Below are 18,854 nucleotides of genomic sequence, written 5' to 3' on the forward strand. Positions count from 1 at the left end.
CTTAATATTTTTCGAACGTTTTGAGATGCTCGGAGCTCAGAGCCGCGGCCGCGTAACCTCAGTATTGACACTTTAGTCATCGTGGTTAGGTTTAATTTCCCGATTATTTATATAAATAGTAATTAAAAATTAAATATTGTTTATTCTATTGTTCATGTACTTTTAATATTTTTTGGCATTATAAAACGTGTGGTTTGGTTTTTATTTTGTGCAAGGAAAACTAACATATATTCGTGCAGTATGAAAATCAAAAAAAATTTTTGCAATATTTTTATTATATAAAGATAATTAAAAAGCATTTTTTACAAATGTTATAACAATATTATGTGCTAATTCTGACAATTTTAACTATAAATATGATTTTATTGACGAAGATTTTAATATGTTCAATATACATATGTAATCATTTTTATCGTATGAAAAATAACACAAGGTTTTTAATTAAAAAAAAAACTTAGGAACTCCATTTAGATTTATTATTCACAAAGATAGTTGTCTCGCAAATATTATTTTTATGCAAAATATTGCAATTTTTACAAATTGTGAAAGGTATTATTTACTTATTCATATTATAACGAGGTCGATTTACGATTTCTAAAGGCAGACAATTTTAATTATAAATAACATTTTTTATATATACAGTTTCCTACATCTAATTGTCCATGTACTAAACTTTTAATTTTAAATTCTATTATAACCCGCAAGACTGATTTTAATTTTAACATTAAAATAAATTGTATTTAAATAAATAATTAACAAAATATAAAATATGATATGGGTATCATAAGAATTGCATTCATCGGAGAAATATTATAATCTCTTTATAGAATAGATATTATTATAGCAAGACAACTACCTTGCCAGTAAATTTCTATTTTTATATACGGTCTAACTAATGACTGAGTTAACAGATGTAAAAATAAAACTCATCTGATTATGCGTATCACATTTACATATAGATTCAGAAAAATTAAGAAATAAAATAAAAACACGTCACTGGTGTAATTCGAGATAATTATCATATACATAATTTACAAGATCAGTTTTCCTCCATTTGAAGCTCTGATTTGCGCTACCTGCTCCGGAGTGAGGATGAGTTTGCTTCCATTAGGTAATGCTAAAGCATAGTGACTTCCGGTCTCGTTTAAAACCACCACTAGCTGCGTATTGGAATTTGTTGGCGGTGGATTGTTCTTTACCGGCGTAATAGATATACCACCCTGGCTCATTCGCTGAATAATCTGCGGCGAGAGAATACCTTTTGTCGAAGGTACAGTTATGTCCGAAGTGATCGTAGGTTTCTGCTTAGGTTGATTAGTAACTCCTTGAGATTCCGAGGACTCAACTTTATCTGCTGGAGTTGTTTTCTCTGTAGTAGGAGTTTTTTCCATGATAATCATCTCTATTTCATCGTCACTATCACTGAGCATTATTAAAGATGTAACCTTCTGTCCACTATTCTCTGCGTTGGATGTGTGCGATGATTTTCGTCTTAATCTCGGTACAGATTGAGAAACGTTACTCTTTACGGCTTTCGAATTAGCAGGCTTTTGAGAAAGTTTTCTGACGGGTGTGCTATTGCTTTTTGTTGCCGCATCCTTAGGACGTAAGTTTTGGAGTCGAGGAGTTGCAGATTTATTATTCTGATTATATCTATTCTGTGGTTTGGGAGTATGATAAACGAAATTTTGTGGATTTGGCTGATTTGTCATCGGCCCGGGAGCAATTACGTACTCTGTTTGAGGCTGTGTTGTAGACGTTACGTAGGGCACATAGCTAGTATTGTTAATACATGGTTGGGCTATTATCATTTGCGGACTTTGCTGTTGATAAACAATTTGTTGTTGCTGCTGGACGCCAGGCAGAAATTTAGGAGTCTGCAAATAAGTATTAGGTTGCACGTAGTAAGTCATATGGGAATATTGCGGTACGACTTCTTGAACGATTGCTCTCTGTTGTACGGTACCAATATTAGGCGGCGTCACATAATAATAATTTTGTTGGGAATTCACAGATACGTAGGTGTTTTGTTCGTAGTTATTCGTTGGAGTAGTCTCATATGCTGGATTTTCGTCCTTAATGTCAAGTTCTGAATGCACACTGTTCATAAATGCAGTTTCGCAGATTATGTTCTTGGAAGGCACTGCTCTCTTAGAATTTTTATTGCACGTGGCAGACTTAGTAATGTTACCATCCAAAACTTGTAAATTAGTTGTTTTTTTTACTTCTTTCAATTCGTTATCTCTAAGTTTGATTTTTAGTTTATCTTTCACACTTTTTATATTAACAGAGTGAGAGATTTCAGACGTTACATTGTTCTGAGATGCATTTTCTTTAATGTTTTGCACTTTATACTGAAATGATTTTAATCTCCGATTGGCAACTAAAACAATATAAAAATTAAAGTTATAAAAGTATTAATAATATTAAATATATTAATGTTATAATTCTTTACTTTTTTCAATATTAATTCACTCTTTTGTATAAAAGTAATTGTTATTAAAAATATTTTATTCCATATAGACATTAAAAAATAAATTTTTAACTAGATCTAAATTCTAATACTAAAGAAAAAATATAATATACATTTCTTGATGATTGGACACTCACGCGAACGTTTATTTTTCCTTTTGCGAGAGCTCGGTAGAATCCAATCTTGATCTGAGTCCTCTTTTTCCGACCAGTTGTCAGTGTTTCGGTCTTTTGAATCAACGTAAGAAGTGGATGTACTGGCCTGTGTGCCGGGAGCCGCGTACACTGCCTCAACGTCGGTCCATTCTTCCAGCTCGTTCTCGTCGCTTTCGTCGTCTGAATAAAATTGTTCTGTGTATGAAGAGATGCCGCGCGTACGTAGCACTCGTCTACTGTGTTGCGATTTTTGCTCTGCTTTTGCAAAGAATTTGTTATTTTTAGTATGAAAGAAGACAAGATCTTTGAATAGAAAATAAAGATAAAAAAAAAATGACGAAATACCTTTGTCATTTGACGCGTTTCCATTTTTTCCGTGTTCCTTTTTCTCTTCTTTTTGAGTTTTTCCTGATAGCGTTTCGACGTTTGGTTGTTTTTTGTCACTTCCGTTTTCCTGGTAGTCGCTTGTTTCCTGTCTCTCGTGGTGACTTTGTTCAGAATTTTTGGCTGAATTTTCGCGTTTATCTTCGTTTTGTGATTGCTTTTGAATGCTAAGTGGGGATAAGGCAGATTGCGATAACGTTTGTAACGTTGCATCTCCGGTTGCGGTTGAAAATGGTGGATCCTTGCCCTGTGATCCAAGAACCCACCAATTAGAGCTGAGCCCACCCTCACTGGATGATTCCTGATCCTCCACACTGCTACAACACATACATGTTTGTCTACCATACATGCTTAACAAGGCTAATACTATTGAAAAAAGTCGGCAACGACCACATTGTAAATCACACATGGATTGTAGCAATCTTAAGGCCTCAGGTAGTTTAAATTCTTCAGATAATGAGAATGACAATGTATGAAAATATGAAACTATGATATAAAAATATATGATATTATTTTGCTATTCGTAATTAAAATAAAAAAAATTTTTTCCAAATGTATGTTAATAAAGCAGAATAATAATGAGATAATATTGATTAATATCTTGAATTACAATATTTTCGTGATCGTTTTAATATGTGTGATAAATGAGAAATAATAAATTATTTCGTGCTGTAAGATTTTTAAATGTTGCTATACATACCCTTCTTTAAAATTAGACCATTCTCTTTGAAGTTTTGCTTTTGCTTTTCGCATTGCATCTTTTATCGTCACCTCTAGCGGTTCCATTGAATTTAATAATTCAGTCAGTTTTTTTATTAATTTTACTTCACATAAAGGAATAACTTCCACCTGTAGGTACAACATGATTTTTAATAAAAAAAAATCTATTATTAATTATATATATTACCGATAAAATTATTGAATTATATTAAGCTTACGGTATTAGAATTATTATTTTTCGAGTCGTTAGATGAAAAACTAGCAATGAGATTTCTTAATCCTTCTAAATTATCGGCTACAAGGTAAAAATTAGAAACGCTGAGATCAGATAACATCTTATTAAAACGTCGCTTGTATTCATCTGTCTTTAATTCCTCGAATTTTTGTAAATTGTAATCAGCATCAGTAGTGTTTGTATAATTGTCTAAATTATATTCCATATTTATTTGCAATCGCGTCTTGTTTGCGGTGAAATGTTCCTCACCTGTCTCATTCGTTTTATCGTTTTGCGATCTCTGCCTTTTATTTATCTCATATTGTGTAATTTCAGTTTTACTTTCTTTATTACGTTGTTTTATTATATTTCGAGATCGTAGTTTCATTCCTGATCTGAATTTTTCCTTTTCAATCGGGTTATTCGAGTCTGCTTCTATCGATTTTATTTCTGAGGCATCGAGATATTCTCCAGCTATTTCTTCACTTAATGATATATTATCAAGAGAACAAGATGAATCAAACAATTTATTAAAAGTTGTTTTTCTACTTAAATTGTTTTTGCTCGCGCTAATATCATTATTGCTATTAGTAGTTGTTGTTTCATTCAGTTTCTCATCATCTGATTTCGACGTCAATGTCGAAATATCACTTACATTATCACTAATAGAAATACTTTTGGAATATATATTTTCAGGTAACTTTGAATTATCGGCATTAATTATCTCATTCAATTTCTCATCATCTGTCTTTGAACTGTTGGATAAATTATCGTCCGATTTCTCGTTCTCGTCTTTTTCTACAATTAATAATGCTTTATTATGGGATACCGTAATATTTTTGTACAATTCAATAAAGTTTTCTTGTAATGCTAATTCGTCATCGCTATTACTTTCATGTTCACTCTTTTTATCGATTTTTCTTTTCAAATCCTCTAACATTTTATTAATTACTCCCATATTGTAATTATCATTCTGAGTATTGCTAAAACCTTTAAACATTTGCAACGATTCGTCGTCGATAGATTTATTATCGTTGGAGGTATTGGTATCATAGCCACTGGATCTCGCATTTGATAACAAACTTTCTTCGGACATTTTTGACAAACTTCTGCGACGTTTTCTGCTTACGGTGTGTAGATTTATGTTGTTATCACTGTATGTACTTGCACTACTCAAATTCGTATCATCACTGATAAACGAACATGTAGCACTATCATTGTTACTAAGATCTTTATCGTCATTTCTTTCCTCGCATTCGTTCGATCTGCTATCGATTAAGTCGTGTATCTGTAAGTCTCTCTTTCTGTGTTTAATAAATTTATTTCTTTCTGTTGCTCGCTCTTGTCTGACAGGCTGCAAAATTCATCATTTATACGTTTATACATGTTAAAAATTATCAGTTTATGTAAAAACATTAATTAGGTTTTAAAAGAGTAAATAAATTACCTTGACAGACGATAAGATCTTATTGTCTAGAGAATGCCTGTAAATTCTGAAATCGTTCGGAATAAATTGAGGAAAGTAAATGTATCTTGCTCCGTTGCGATCGGTCCCTAAAACCGTTTCAAATTGATTCTTCCAAGGTTGATTTATTATATCCTCCTGAACCGTTTTTCTAGTATGCTATAAATTAAATACGTGTATGAAAAATTATAAGTTCAAGTTTCTTGTACTTTCTTCTTAGATAATCTTGTGAACTAACCATGATTGTATCACAGACAGTTTTCAGCAACCAAACTCGTTGTTTAAAGCTAAGATCTTCAAAGTCTTTACCATCGAGCATCGAAGTCTCGGGAAAGATGTTCCAAAATTCTGGCTCAACGCCAATGGTTTCTAGAACCTAAAAATCTTCGATCATATTTCTGGTCACTGCGATGCATGTAATCATGTGTATATGAGTCTAAATATTACGGGCGCAAAATTATTAACTAGTATCAGTTTACAATACAACAATACATACTTTAGTAGCGTCTTTGTGCTTTATACGATAAATTTTGAACCAGCTCGTTGTTTTATACGCCAAAATATTGGTCCAAAATTCATACGGCATCGGTGGTACCTTGCGCAACTTTACTTTGATAGTAGGAGAACTATAATTTTAAAATAAATTTTGTATAATAAAGTTTTGAATCATAATTAAATTAAAAATGTTAAACTCAATACCTCAGCAAACATGTCATAATGTTCGCTAATTGTTTAGAAGCTTTCGGTATCAACAGCATTCTTTCCATTTCGTATAAAGATAACTGAGGTATATTAAGAGATTCCTTTGTTAAATGAAGGAAATGAAAAATTTGTGGTATCTGAAACAAAAATGTCACAAGTAATCTTTTTTTTATATATATAACCAAAAATTTAATTGCACGTATAAATAATTTTAATTACCTCCCACATCGTTTCCATTTCCTCTTTCATCTCATTGGTAAAAAAGTTATCTTGCTCCCCATTGTTCACTTTTCGCTCCTCATTTTCTTTTCGATTTCTAGTCCTGCATGACATTTTGCTACCTATAACAAATAACAGAATTATTCTATTAATAAAAACCATGTAAATAAACTAAGAATTACTTAATTTGATGTCACCGAGATAGAATTGCATGTTGAACTGTGCATGTTGAATTGTGAAGAAAATCGTAAGTTATTTAAAAAATTCATTTCATGTTGTCGTGTTAATTATTTGTCTTTACTGGTCGATCAATTACATTTTCTGTGCAAGTTTAATTCGATGCAACGATTACTTATACGTCAAAGCAAAAATATTATAAAATACCACAGTATTTTGTGAATAACATCACGTTGTTAATTGCACCGATGGAATCACGTGTGTATTTATAAAGTGCATCGTCTTGTCGCTTCTGCATAATCATTATCTCGCTTATGACATCGTTGTTACAGAACAAACGCCGGTGACCTAATATCGCCGCTACGCAAAGAATATTATCAGGGAAAAGTTCGACCTTGCCGCCACCCGCCGCAAGGTCTCTCTATTTAACGCACGCAGTCCGTCTAATTACTGGCTATATATTCTGTCCATTCCAATAGAATTATCTATTACGGTTTGCATTATTGTAATCAACGTGAATTATTTAGTCATTCCTTTCAGAAAATTTTTTTTTTCCATTTATCACTGAACGGCCCTATGAAGATTAATTCATCTCCCTGTCGTGCGCGTGATAGATGTATATCGCGTCATCAAATCAATTTCTTCGGAACAAGGTGTGACGATAAATTAGCGTTTTGATGTCCATCCGGAAAATTGCTTTTGTTGCCAAATTTCGCTTGTAATTTCGCAGACGGATGTATCGTCGCCGTCGATCGCCTGGCAAACATCGAGGAATGTTCGCTCGGGATACGTCAGCCGATCGCGACTCGCGTGAGGTGCCGCGCCGTTAAACATCGATAAGGACAACACAAGTGTTTGTCTTATAATTACGGAGAGACGACGATCCATCAGAGGGGACGGCCACGAAACTTTTCCACCGCCGACAAGTCTGTAACACTCCACGACTCTTGCTTTGTTATGCACGATTATGGAAAATTGCGTGAAGCTGCCGCAATGTAGTTTTATATCGTGGCTCATCACGTACTTTTCTATTGCGTTGCTACCCTGTGCCAACATTACCGTGTTTATGATAACGATCCGACCGAACGGTTGTGGACTGCAAAGGCGGTGGGGAACGACGCGCGTTGCGTTAACATTATGATATGAATTCATTCACGTTTACTTTTAACAATTGACGAGCGTTTACATATTAATTACAGAGTAGTTCAAAAATATTATAATACAAGTCGTAACGATCGCACGCAACATGATACGATGTATGTACATGAATTATTAAATCTAATACAAGTATATAAAATTAAATCAGAATATCACGATAATGTAATTTGATAATACAATTAATAACCCAATATATATAATTGTAATATCGATTTAATAATTCAACTAAATATTGTAAATTCTATTTTCGAGAAACGGAACGAGCACGAAGCAGCGAAAAACTCGCGCGCACGATCGGAGTAACGTGAGATAAGCCTGTTCGTGGACGTTTTTATTAATTAACGTCACCTTTGTTTAAGGATAGTGATCGCAGAGGGGAAGAAATTTCGCTCCCATTACGTTGCAGTTAATACATTGCAAGTCCATAATCGTGCGATAACGTGCGTTTTCACGCATTCTCCCGACTCGCGCTTTATTCTGTGCTTTTTATCGGCGATATACGAGCGATCGATGCAATACGATAGCGAATCGCTGTGTACATTGTAACGACGCGTACAAAATATCAGGCTGCATCACGGAACGCTACATTTTTTTGCTTTACGTACAATGATTTTCTTTCGCAAGAGAAAAATGCCTGATTATTCGGTGCACAATTCGAACGAGGAAAGTAACATTCTTCGAAAAGAAAGAACTCGAATAAAATTGTCCCTGACCGACGTTTCATTTTCTTGAAAGAAATGTACATTTTTTTTGCAAACGCATCTCTTTTTCTTCTATGTTATATCATGATCTTAAGTACCGAGGGCGATTCGAAGGTTTTAAGTAGAGCATTGGATCATATCGTAAGTATGTGCATTTGATTATTAAAAAAAAAAAACAAGACACACCACTTCTGTGTACTAGTTCGTGTTAAACGAGATATCTCGTATGCGAAAGAATAGATATTCGTGAGAGACAAGCCAGGCTTATCAAACAAACGTTTTATAAACGACACAACTGTACTTTCACATGACATTTGTTGTCGTTTTCCTACGTCAATATTTGAAAAATGCCACTCGCCAGGTATAATCGAATAAATGGCTGATTCGGAGTCATTGTTGCGGTACAAGCACACGAGAAAAATGTGATTACACTGTCATCGTATTTTTTAAAACTGATTTCGAGTCAAAATTAGGCAATACTAAGAACGATAAAAATTTGCAAAAAAATATTTTCTTATAGAAGATCAAATTAAAAGGTTTATCGAAGAACTTGCCGTTAAAATTAATTAAGTCTTTTTCTGGCAAACAACAAAAAAGACAAGTTAGATTTGCGCGATTATCTTGTCGCCGCCTATGTCGATCGGTTTACGATCCTGTCTTGTTAATACAACAACGTCGGAATAACAATAATATCCATTTATCTGGAAGATCACAAACGCGCACCCGCATACAAGCGTCGTACCACCAAAGTTGGAAGGATACTCGCTACTATTGTTACACTTCAGTCAGCTATCGGCCGTCTTGAGAGATAGTTTGACAAGGTTTTACGACAGGAGCTTCCTTCTTCCAATTAGATGACGATACTACCCGACGAGGTTCGTGATAAACAGGACACTGTTCGCAAAATAAAAAAAATTTTAATAAAAAGTTCTATATTAAATAATATTAATTAGTGTTAAACGGGAAAAAGAAAATAAAAATGTCAATTAATACTTCTTTTAAAATTTGCCAAAAAAGATATAACAAAGGGATCTGTGTCAAGACATAAAATCATCGAGTGGGTTGGACAAGATGAATCAAGAGAGAGAATGATCGTGAAATGGAGGATTTTTCAGAACGAGATAAAAGAAGGACCTTCAACCCGTGGAACGATGCGAAAATTTTAACGCATGCCACTTTGAATGTCGACCGATCGTCCGATTTCGTCCGTATGAAAGTATTCAATGGACCTGTGATGCCGTCGCGTACCTACAACCGGAATCCTACTGATAGTGGAAACGAGAACTACTACAACGCCGCCGACAGACCATCTTTTGATTACTTAAAGGCCAACAATACGCCGTCATACATTATGAACACTGTGCACCTACAGAATCCCTATAGGCCTCCTCAACCATTGGAAGGATTTGCGTCTCGTGATAACACTAAGGTAAGATAAAAATCTTTTAATAAAGATGCCATAAAGAGTGCGCTATCAATTAAAAATAAACCGTGAGTCGTACAGGAAGAAATGTAAGCATGAGCGTAATTATGCGTAGGATATGTATCGGTCGCAAAACTTCACCCTGAGATCGAGATATAACAATAATCTCTTTGCAAAAAAAGAGCCACCCGCGAATAAAATCAACGACCAAGAGAACGAAAAAGTGGAAAGGTAAAATATCCATTAATTGAATGCCAATAGTATATTTATCTGTTCTGGCATCGTTTTTAGATCGAAAATTGGGAAGAAGCATCAACGATTGACAGAGATCAGTGAACTTGCTAAGCAATATTGCTCGTACAGCACTCTACATGGTTTGCGTTACGTCGGTGACTCGGGATTATCAATCATAGAAAGGTACAAAGTTTTTTGTAAAGTAAATCTGAATCTTCTAAGAAACTCTTTCCACATGGATATTTTCGAATTTAAAGTTTCACAAAACAGAGATGTTTAATCGTAACATTTTGAGTAATTTTTCTAACATCAAGATACAATTTTCAACGTATAATTAACGTATAATTTATATACTAGATGCATTATTTTTGCAGAATATTTTGGATGATTTCTTTTACTACTGCGCTAGCAGTGGCGATATATTACATTTGTTTTCTCTACCAAAAATGGATGGGAGCACCTATCATTATTTCTTTAAGTCCCGATCCGATTTCCCTCAATGAATTTCCATTTCCCTCCGTAACAGTATGCAACATGAATAAAATGAAAAAAACTGAAGCAAAACGAATCGAACGCGGGTAAAGTATTCAATACATCGTTAACTATTATTATTTTGTAATCATTAAAATTATTTTAATAAATAAGTATTTTTTGCGCGGCGTAAAAAATTATTTAAAAACGGTATAATTAAGAATTAAAAAAAAACATTTCTGGTTAGATCGGACAACTTGGATAAGCTGTTAATGGAAGACATTTGCAATTCAGAAAGCAACGTAACTTATGAGGAACACGCTGTCAATTGGGACAGGATGCTGCGATTTATGATCAATGTAGATAACATTATATTATATTAAAAATTATCTCTTGCAAATGGCAAGATTAAAATTAGATTTTGTCTCTTTTAATTATATTATTGAACAACATTAACTTTTTATTTCCTTGGTGTAAGGTATCTCAACCGTGCACGGACATGTTACATTACTGTCTTTGGCATGGAAATCAGACCGAATGCGACAGAATTTTTAATCCCACTATGACCGACGAGGGAATTTGTTGTAATTTTAACTCTGTGACGAAGAAACATCTCTTCTATAACGCGTGAGTAAAGCGCGTTCAACTAAATTCCACATAGTTATAAAATTTGCAAGTCTAATATGTTCTATGATCTCTTGATTTAGACGTGAGTGGCCCGATCTGAATATTACGTATCCATCCGAAAGCGTTGATTGGAATGCCGAAAAGGGATATGATGCAAGTATGCCTGCAGATGTTATACCATGGAGACCATATGGTGCTGGATTGATTTACGGCTTAACTTTAGTCCTCGATGTCGATATCGATGAATATTATTGTTCGTCAACTGTCGGTGCGGGCTTCAAAGTGAGTTTTCCACAATAAGAACTCTGATTTCCATATTCCCTTCTGTCATTTCATAAGTAAAAACTTATCAAAAGACAATTACGAAAGTTATGAAAATATTACATCAATTATTGAATTATATTTTTTTTTCTTTACCTTAATAGTGTCATATTCTCCAAAAGAATGTTAAACGACATCATTTTTGCAGATGTTGCTTCATAATCCTGTAGAAACACCGAAAATCGCTGATTTCTCATTTGTAATTACGCCGGGCGAAGAAAGCCGAGTAATCATAAGACCACGAATATCATCCGCCAATCCAGCAATAATCTCAATACCTCTAAAAAAGCGGAAATGCTTCTTCACAACTGAAAGAAAATTGCGTTATTATCGAACGTACACGCAAAGGAACTGCATTCTGGAGTGTGAGGCAAATTTCACGCAGCAGCTTTGCGACTGCGTGCAGTACTATATGCCAAGTAATTACTTATCTTTCTATTCATACCGGTTTAAAAAAAGTACATTCAGTACTTCCTTTCATTATTTACAGAATCATCAAACACGCCAATATGCGGTAAGAGAGACGAACAATGCGCTAAACGTGCCAGACGAGCAATGGAAATCAAGCTCTACGACGAGGATTTGACGAACCCGCTTAACGTTACAGAAATGTGCGTCTATTTCTCAATTACTTAGTCTTATTTTTTTCTACTTTGGATTTCTCACTCACAAACTTTCATTTTTTGCAGACCAAGCTGCAATTGCTGGCCAGGCTGTTTCGAGATCAATTACAGAATAGAGCTCTCGCAAAACAAACTAACACCAAATTTCCAAATTAACAAACAATATATGAAGAAAGACATGATTTACTTCACGTAATTAAAACTCTACCTTAAATTTATCGTAGCAGACACTCATTGACGTTAAAGCCGATTTTATCCTCTGAAATTTTTCGGGTGAAAAATTCACTCTAAAAATTTTAGAAAGTACATTGGTCGTATTGTAGCATTGCAAGCCTCGTGTGATTTATCACAACATGCTGTCGTAGAAATTCCAAATCCAAACCTCTATGATTTTGTGGCGCTAAAAAAGGGATCATTTATTAAATGCGACTTTTTCATTGTCAATTGGTTGGCAAGTGCCATATATATAATAAACATAATCGTAGGTAATAATTACAAGTCATGACGATTTTACGATGCTTGCAAGGCTATGATATAACAATGTAAAACCAACTTAAAAATGCAGCGAGTTTTAGAAATTAGAATTTAATTTTTATCACCTGCAAAATACCTACTCACAGGCATCTTCGTAATAAATCTCGCATGTCTTTTCTTTTCTTGTGTAATTTACTTTGCAATTTAAATCCTTGTAATTTTTATTGCAGTGAAAACATGGCGGTGGTTCATTTGTTCTTCGTGGACTCTCAGTTTACTAAATACGTGAAAAACGAGCTCTTCGGATTCATTGAATTGCTATGTAAGTATTTGATACCTATAATAAATAATATCATTAAAATAAAATTAAAAAATTATTTATTAATGCAATTTACAGCGAGTACAGGTGGTTTACTGAGCCTCTTCATGGGCTTCAGCTTTTTGTCGTTTATGGAAATATTATATTTCTCGACTATGCGGTTGTGGTGCCGCTTATACAATCGTCGGGAATTGCGGAGACCCACCGTGCTCCAGACAAATCTTCTAGACGATAATAAGAAAGCGCTCTATCCGTTTACGAATTGAATTAGACGAGGATATTGCGAGAGATAAACTATTTCACTGGAGTATATTATAAGGATATTATTCAATCGAGAACTGCTTTTAAAAAACTATTATTATTAACCATGTAACCATATAATTTTAACATTTCGCTATATATACGTGTTCTGTGATTTTTGACTCTAAAATAACAATTAACAATTTGGAGATTAATAATTAGAATTTAACCTTTAGAATAAATTAATAACGTGTGCTTGCAACAAAACTAATAAATCTTTTTTTCTGAATTAACAAAGGTTTCAATATAAACAGCGAGTTGAGGTGAGTATATTACATTTTACCCTTTAACTTTCGTAACTTCAAGTAAATGAAACGTTTCCTTCCGCGAGCGAGTTTTTCGTGTGCGTGACAAAATTGTATTGACGACACCGATAAAGAAACGCGACGTTCAGGTGCATTCATTTATGCAACGGTCAGCGGTTATTGCAACAGTCCAGGGGTTATTCTCCAACATGCACGTTAGAGAAAGAGAAATAAACGAACTAGTGAAGCAACCAAACTAACCGCCTGTATAAACAAGCACCTTTCAGGCAAAGGCAGTTCTGTTGTCACGTTGCATACGTGGGTGGGCGGAGGGAAGGAGATAAAATCCGCTGAATTCGATTATACCTGCGAGAATCCCGTATCGTGTCGGCGTTGATCGAGAGTTCCCGGATCGCGGGACAACGCGACGAGCGTCTCGGTAACGGACAGACTGGGTCGCGCCGTTAGTTCGTCTCCAAAGCCACCGCTGTCAATTCGATCGAGGTCGAGCCCAGGTCGAACGGGATGCACGGCACGCGACATGAAATGTATCTCGGTATTCTGCTTTTAATTACCTGTTTCGCTCGCTCCTGTTCACAATTACGGGACCCTCGGTGGGACGTATGGCATTGCGTACACGCCGCTGCTGACTCTTAAACGAAACCACCAGACGCCTTTACGCGTTCACTGAAGCAGTCGAAGGAGCACGAGAATACACCGACGGTCGCGACGACGCCATGACGACCAAGCCGATGACAGCGCAATCGGATATCAGGCTTACCAGCGAGAGCAGGAAGCAACGGAGTCGACGACCAATCACGCGGCCCGAGAGTTTGAAGTTGAGCGGAGCGTCAGATGCTTCAGATCGCAATTGGAAGGTTCGTCTGCCGCTAACTTTACGCGGCGCGTTTTACTCGCGGCGATTTTCATTTGTGTAATTATGTTGTTTTTTGTTTAACCTCCAACCGCACTGACGGTCTTCAGAGCGACGCGATTGTGTTAAATTGATAACTCCATCGTTTTGTTATTGGCACTTTATTGAAGACTTAATAAAGAGTGTGTCCGTCGGATTTATAAAAACGACGGAATATACAAAATAAATCAAGTGACACGTCGGTAAGTTCTGAGAAACAATTAGAGTTCCGTTATTTTTTCGTGAGGACTATGCTGTGGAAGTCGATGTTAAAAACGAAAGAAATTTTAAGATGCAATATTATGCAAAAACTAATGACTTAATAATTTTATAGAAAGACGTCAACTGGTTGAGAAACTAAAGACAATGTGTGCGGATAAAGACGCCCGTCGCAATAAACGAATTAATTTCGTGGAAAGGCTGATAATTTCGTCGGCGATATAAAGCTCGATAAAAAAAGCGAGTCTTGTAATGAAGTGATAGCTTTGAAAATGGTTATTGTGGCCTTTCGGAATTCTACAAAGTTTTATCTCTCCACAATCAATGTATAAAATAACGCACGTATGTATATCTCTCTTGGCACACACGCACACACGCGACAAAAATAAAAGGTCACCCAGAGCCTTGAAAAATGAAAATGCCCGTATCGGGCATTATTTATTGTTATCACCTAAGGTCTGATATAATCGTGCGCTAGTTTCCTTTATTCGTTACGTACGGTTTGCACGTTATCTAAGCAATAGTCAAGTATGATACACATTACATTCAAAATTATCGTTCTAGGTATATTGACAGCAGATTAATCTAAAAGTGACGTCCTTCTTATAACTTCATCTCTCCTTCGATTTCTACATCGTAAACGAAATATTGTGTACGCACAAGCGAAATTATCGGCACACAACTGCGGCAGACCCTTTGTCACCTGGAATTGATCTTTATTCGATTGATTTTCAACGACAAAGTATTCAACTGAGAAGCAACCGGCTCTTCAATCAGAATTAGAAAGACGTAAGTATAAAAATGTTTTAGTTATTCAGATAACAAATTGCACTTTTGTTTCAATGTTAATATAATTCTTAAATTGTTCAAATTTATTTTGGTTTTTAAAATATTTTCTAAGAAAATCTTTGTAAGAATTGTCACCCTTGAGTAACTGCTAATGTTGTACTATCTTTTACGCTCTTTTTATCAGCCAAACAAGAATATCATTCCATCAAACAAGAGTCTGCTGAGTTTCAACTGCACTCGTGGGCGCAATAAACGAGATTGGTGAAATAAAAAAAGAAAATTTCTCTCATTTGCGAACTGATCGTGAATCATGACTGGGATAGATTAACAGAAAGAAACAGGAATAGGAACGAAATGTGATGAGAGAAGATGATCTTTAACTTACATCAAAGTAACGCGTCACAGATACATGCTTTTGCGTACATTATCGCCTTACGCGATACAAAGTAATCAAATTAAGCGATTCAAGTAGATGCAGGAATTAAAAGAAGACATTGCATCCGGTGTTTTTATAAAACTAACAGCAGAAAGTATATAAGGTAAGTCGCAGTAATGGCATTCTAATGGAACGTTTTTTTTCCGCTTTACTTGGTAAAGATATCGCGACACAATTCTTCTTTTTCCCCCCCTTTTTTTTTTTACAATTATCAAAATGTTTCTTGGGTAGAGTGAAGTAAAGTTAAGTCAACCATTATCGTCACATATGTGTAATAAACGCGCCGATTAGTTTAGAAAATTGCAAACTTTTCTTCCGAAGGCTTTTTTAATATTTCTTATGTTTACGAGAGGCCGTTTAATCCTAATTTACATTTCGTCGCTCATCAGGTAACGATATCCACAGTACTTCGGTATCAGAATATCGCCTTTACAATCGTTACGTTTATTTATACGACATATGAAGAACAGATAATTTATTAGGAACGTATTTATTATTAAAAAAATCACTACTATCGTTATAGATAGGTATATGTATATATATCGTAAATTAATCCGGCGAGGCGTGACAAATCAATTCGCACATGGTGTGACCTTCTTCATTCATACACGATAAATGCGTGAAAATGATCGTTAATTACATCGAACCGGATATACAGGACAGTAAGATACTACAATTAAAAAAATAGTACGCTTCGGCGGCAAATGGAAATGTACAAACTTGACGCGCGTTAATACTTCTACTCTGCATAAATACAAAATTACAGTAAGCGCAAAACTGTTGACATTCTCAGGCCATTGAGAGTTTTACGCTGGAAGTGTCGGATGTGTGTATCTGAATGAATTTTAGGGATTCTATGAGATACTTTTTCGGAAACGCACGTTACAGCGTTAAAAAAACAATACGATTTTTGTAATTACCATTCCGAAACCTCGACCCTTAACAATATAAAATTATAGTCAATATGAATGTACAGGAACGATGACAAAACTGCGGTGAAAAAAAATTTTCCGGGGCGTCTTAATATTTACGAATGTATATGTACAACGAAATTGTGAAATTTCGATAAATCAGAGTATACTAAGATTGAGGAAGACGCTTCCAGACGATTTTGATTCAAACGGAAGCTCTGAGTTTTTCACATATGAAATATTTCAGAGCATGGAATTGATGTTGGAAGACACATCGCTCATAATCGCTTCTATCTTTGCACAACTGCAGAATTATTTCACTTCGCCACAATCGCAATCTGAACGCGCGAACTAAAAATTATTGAACAAATAAATCTGCAAAATAATATCTTACAATATAAATATTTTTTTTAACATGATAATAAAAAACACATTCTGGGATGCAGCATCGTGTCTACTGCAGCAATTCTCGACGAGTTAGACAAGTTGCCTAAAATTAGACTGAGTCGCATTTAATAATTAAAAATTATATTCACATCGCTCTGGTTCCCCGCGATTTCTACAATCTGTTTTCAATTTTTTAAACAAGTTTTTCGAAGGTATAAGTGTACAAAAGTGTCGTCGAAAGAGTTTTGTTTGCGTACTCGTTAACGTAAAGTATTTATGAACAGTTCTAAGAGTATTTGTCTTCCAGTTTTGATGAGGACGCTTATTTTTGTCATTACCATAAATTTAACCATCTGATCACAGTTTCGATAGAGTTAGCGATATAATTAAAATATAGACTTTCCCAAAAAATAGGTCTTACATAAATATTAAATAAAGACGCATCGTGTGAAGAGATAATAAAGAGATATCATTCATATTGTCGTTATCAATTTTTTGTTTTTGTTTTACATCATGTTATTCCGCGACGCCGACTAGGGGTTTCTTATTCGATTTTCAAATATGTTAATCATAACTTTCGCAATCTGTGGGTGAATGTATAATTAACTGACCTTCCATATACAAGTGCTCGATCAAAAGTCAAAATTTCTATCATGTGATAAAACTGGCAATGTTTGTATTTTATGTAATTATTATACATATAGCTGAATATATTTCGTATTGAAGGAAGATTTTGTAAAACTCGTCTCAGAGAGAATAGTGAAATGTCGATGAACAACATCAATTAATCGTCGCACATACATAATAGATTAAAATAATTTCTTTTGCCAATTTGATTGGATGAATCACGGAAGTTTGAGATATTTCGAAAAAAAAAGAAAAGAAAAAGAAATACATGAGTCTAATTTAAAAATAGTTACTCGTATAACAATACTGTTTTTTTTTTCTAATTTTACATAATTCTGAAACATACGAGTCCTTCTTTTTATTGTCACTCTATGCGTATTACTGTTTTTATTAAAGTTATAAATTGTTTACGGAAAAAAAATAGTATGCGGAACGTATAAACGAGCAACAAATGTAAATAATAAATTTTTATCAAAAGTATATATTTATGTGTCGAATATGTCATCGTGATGTTCCATCACAATAAATTTATCAACGTCTAGTTCGAGTCACACAGAATTATTTTTACACGTTAAAAATAACTTTGATTTCATATTTGTTGTTCGTTTTTTCAATACGTGCCATGCTAAGAAGGAACATGTGTTAATCGTAGTAAATACTTTATAAACAAATAATTATTACCTACTTTAATAAATGTACAAAATACTGAAATGTTTCCGTTTCAATAAAACTTGTTTTAGGATGGGCTTTTATTAAACAAAATATTAAGAGTAAAAGAAAAAAAAACATTGCTCCTTCGCAAAATATACTTATTAAGATCGAAAATTATCTTTATTCTGTTTTACATCTTCATAATCGAAAATGAATTTATATATCGACTTGAAACGGAAATTTTCTTTCGCAATATAAAAAGAGAATAAAATATTGTTTTATGATAAAATTTATGATACTACATTACATACTATGACTCATATTTTAACTTAAGTGTATCTAATCTGAGACTTCTGACAATTCGATTTCGAGCATGTATATCACCACTAGTTTCTTCGTCTTTGACCGTATTTATTGGAGCTTATCTAAGCCATTATGTAGTAAAACTATCTACCTTTTTTTTCTACAATTCGCAAAAGTTACAAGCGTGGCAATGTTGCAACACAAAGTGATGAT

At 34.4% G+C, this 18,854-nt stretch overlaps 2 protein-coding genes and 1 long non-coding RNA gene across 9 annotated transcripts; 2 read left to right on the forward strand and 1 right to left on the reverse strand.

The window, feature by feature from the left end:
• Positions 1-257: 257 nt before the first annotated feature.
• LOC139113257 (putative uncharacterized protein DDB_G0282133) lies at positions 258-14,170 on the reverse strand. 7 transcript variants are annotated; one of them, XM_070674270.1, is made up of 11 exons: positions 13,981-14,170; positions 6,333-6,454; positions 6,111-6,250; positions 5,908-6,037; positions 5,650-5,787; positions 5,394-5,570; positions 3,951-5,300; positions 3,713-3,861; positions 2,974-3,329; positions 2,611-2,886; positions 258-2,383 (listed from the first exon to the last, which is right to left on the reverse strand). In XM_070674270.1, exons 2-11 carry the CDS (start codon positions 6,444-6,446, stop codon positions 1,032-1,034), a joined length of 4,182 nt encoding a protein of 1,393 aa, XP_070530371.1. In that variant the 5' UTR covers positions 6,447-6,454; positions 13,981-14,170; the 3' UTR covers positions 258-1,031. The 7 variants fall into 7 exon arrangements, with proteins under 7 accessions (XP_070530371.1, XP_070530370.1, XP_070530369.1 ...); XM_070674269.1 differs by lacking the exon at positions 13,981-14,170 and adding an exon at positions 11,541-11,672; XM_070674268.1 differs by lacking the exon at positions 13,981-14,170 and adding an exon at positions 11,302-11,437.
• On the forward strand, positions 9,468-13,329 carry LOC139113259 (pickpocket protein 28). Its single transcript, XM_070674277.1, has 12 exons — positions 9,468-9,797; positions 9,907-10,022; positions 10,083-10,208; positions 10,400-10,603; positions 10,744-10,855; positions 10,975-11,123; positions 11,204-11,405; positions 11,593-11,863; positions 11,935-12,055; positions 12,134-12,259; positions 12,772-12,863; positions 12,939-13,329. The coding sequence occupies exons 1-12, from the start codon at positions 9,468-9,470 to the stop codon at positions 13,124-13,126; spliced, it is 2,037 nt and encodes a 678-aa protein (XP_070530378.1). The 3' UTR covers positions 13,127-13,329.
• A 119-nt stretch (positions 14,171-14,289) lies between the features above and the next one.
• LOC139113263 (uncharacterized) lies at positions 14,290-16,141 on the forward strand. Its single transcript, XR_011547659.1, has 4 exons — positions 14,290-14,521; positions 14,653-14,879; positions 15,102-15,326; positions 15,511-16,141. It is a non-coding gene; the product is annotated as an uncharacterized lncRNA (long non-coding RNA).
• Positions 16,142-18,854: the final 2,713 nt, after the last annotated feature.

Source organism: Cardiocondyla obscurior, linkage group LG02 (genome assembly GCF_019399895.1).
Source record: "Cardiocondyla obscurior isolate alpha-2009 linkage group LG02, Cobs3.1, whole genome shotgun sequence".
NCBI classification, from domain to species: Eukaryota; Metazoa; Arthropoda; class Insecta; order Hymenoptera; family Formicidae; genus Cardiocondyla; species Cardiocondyla obscurior.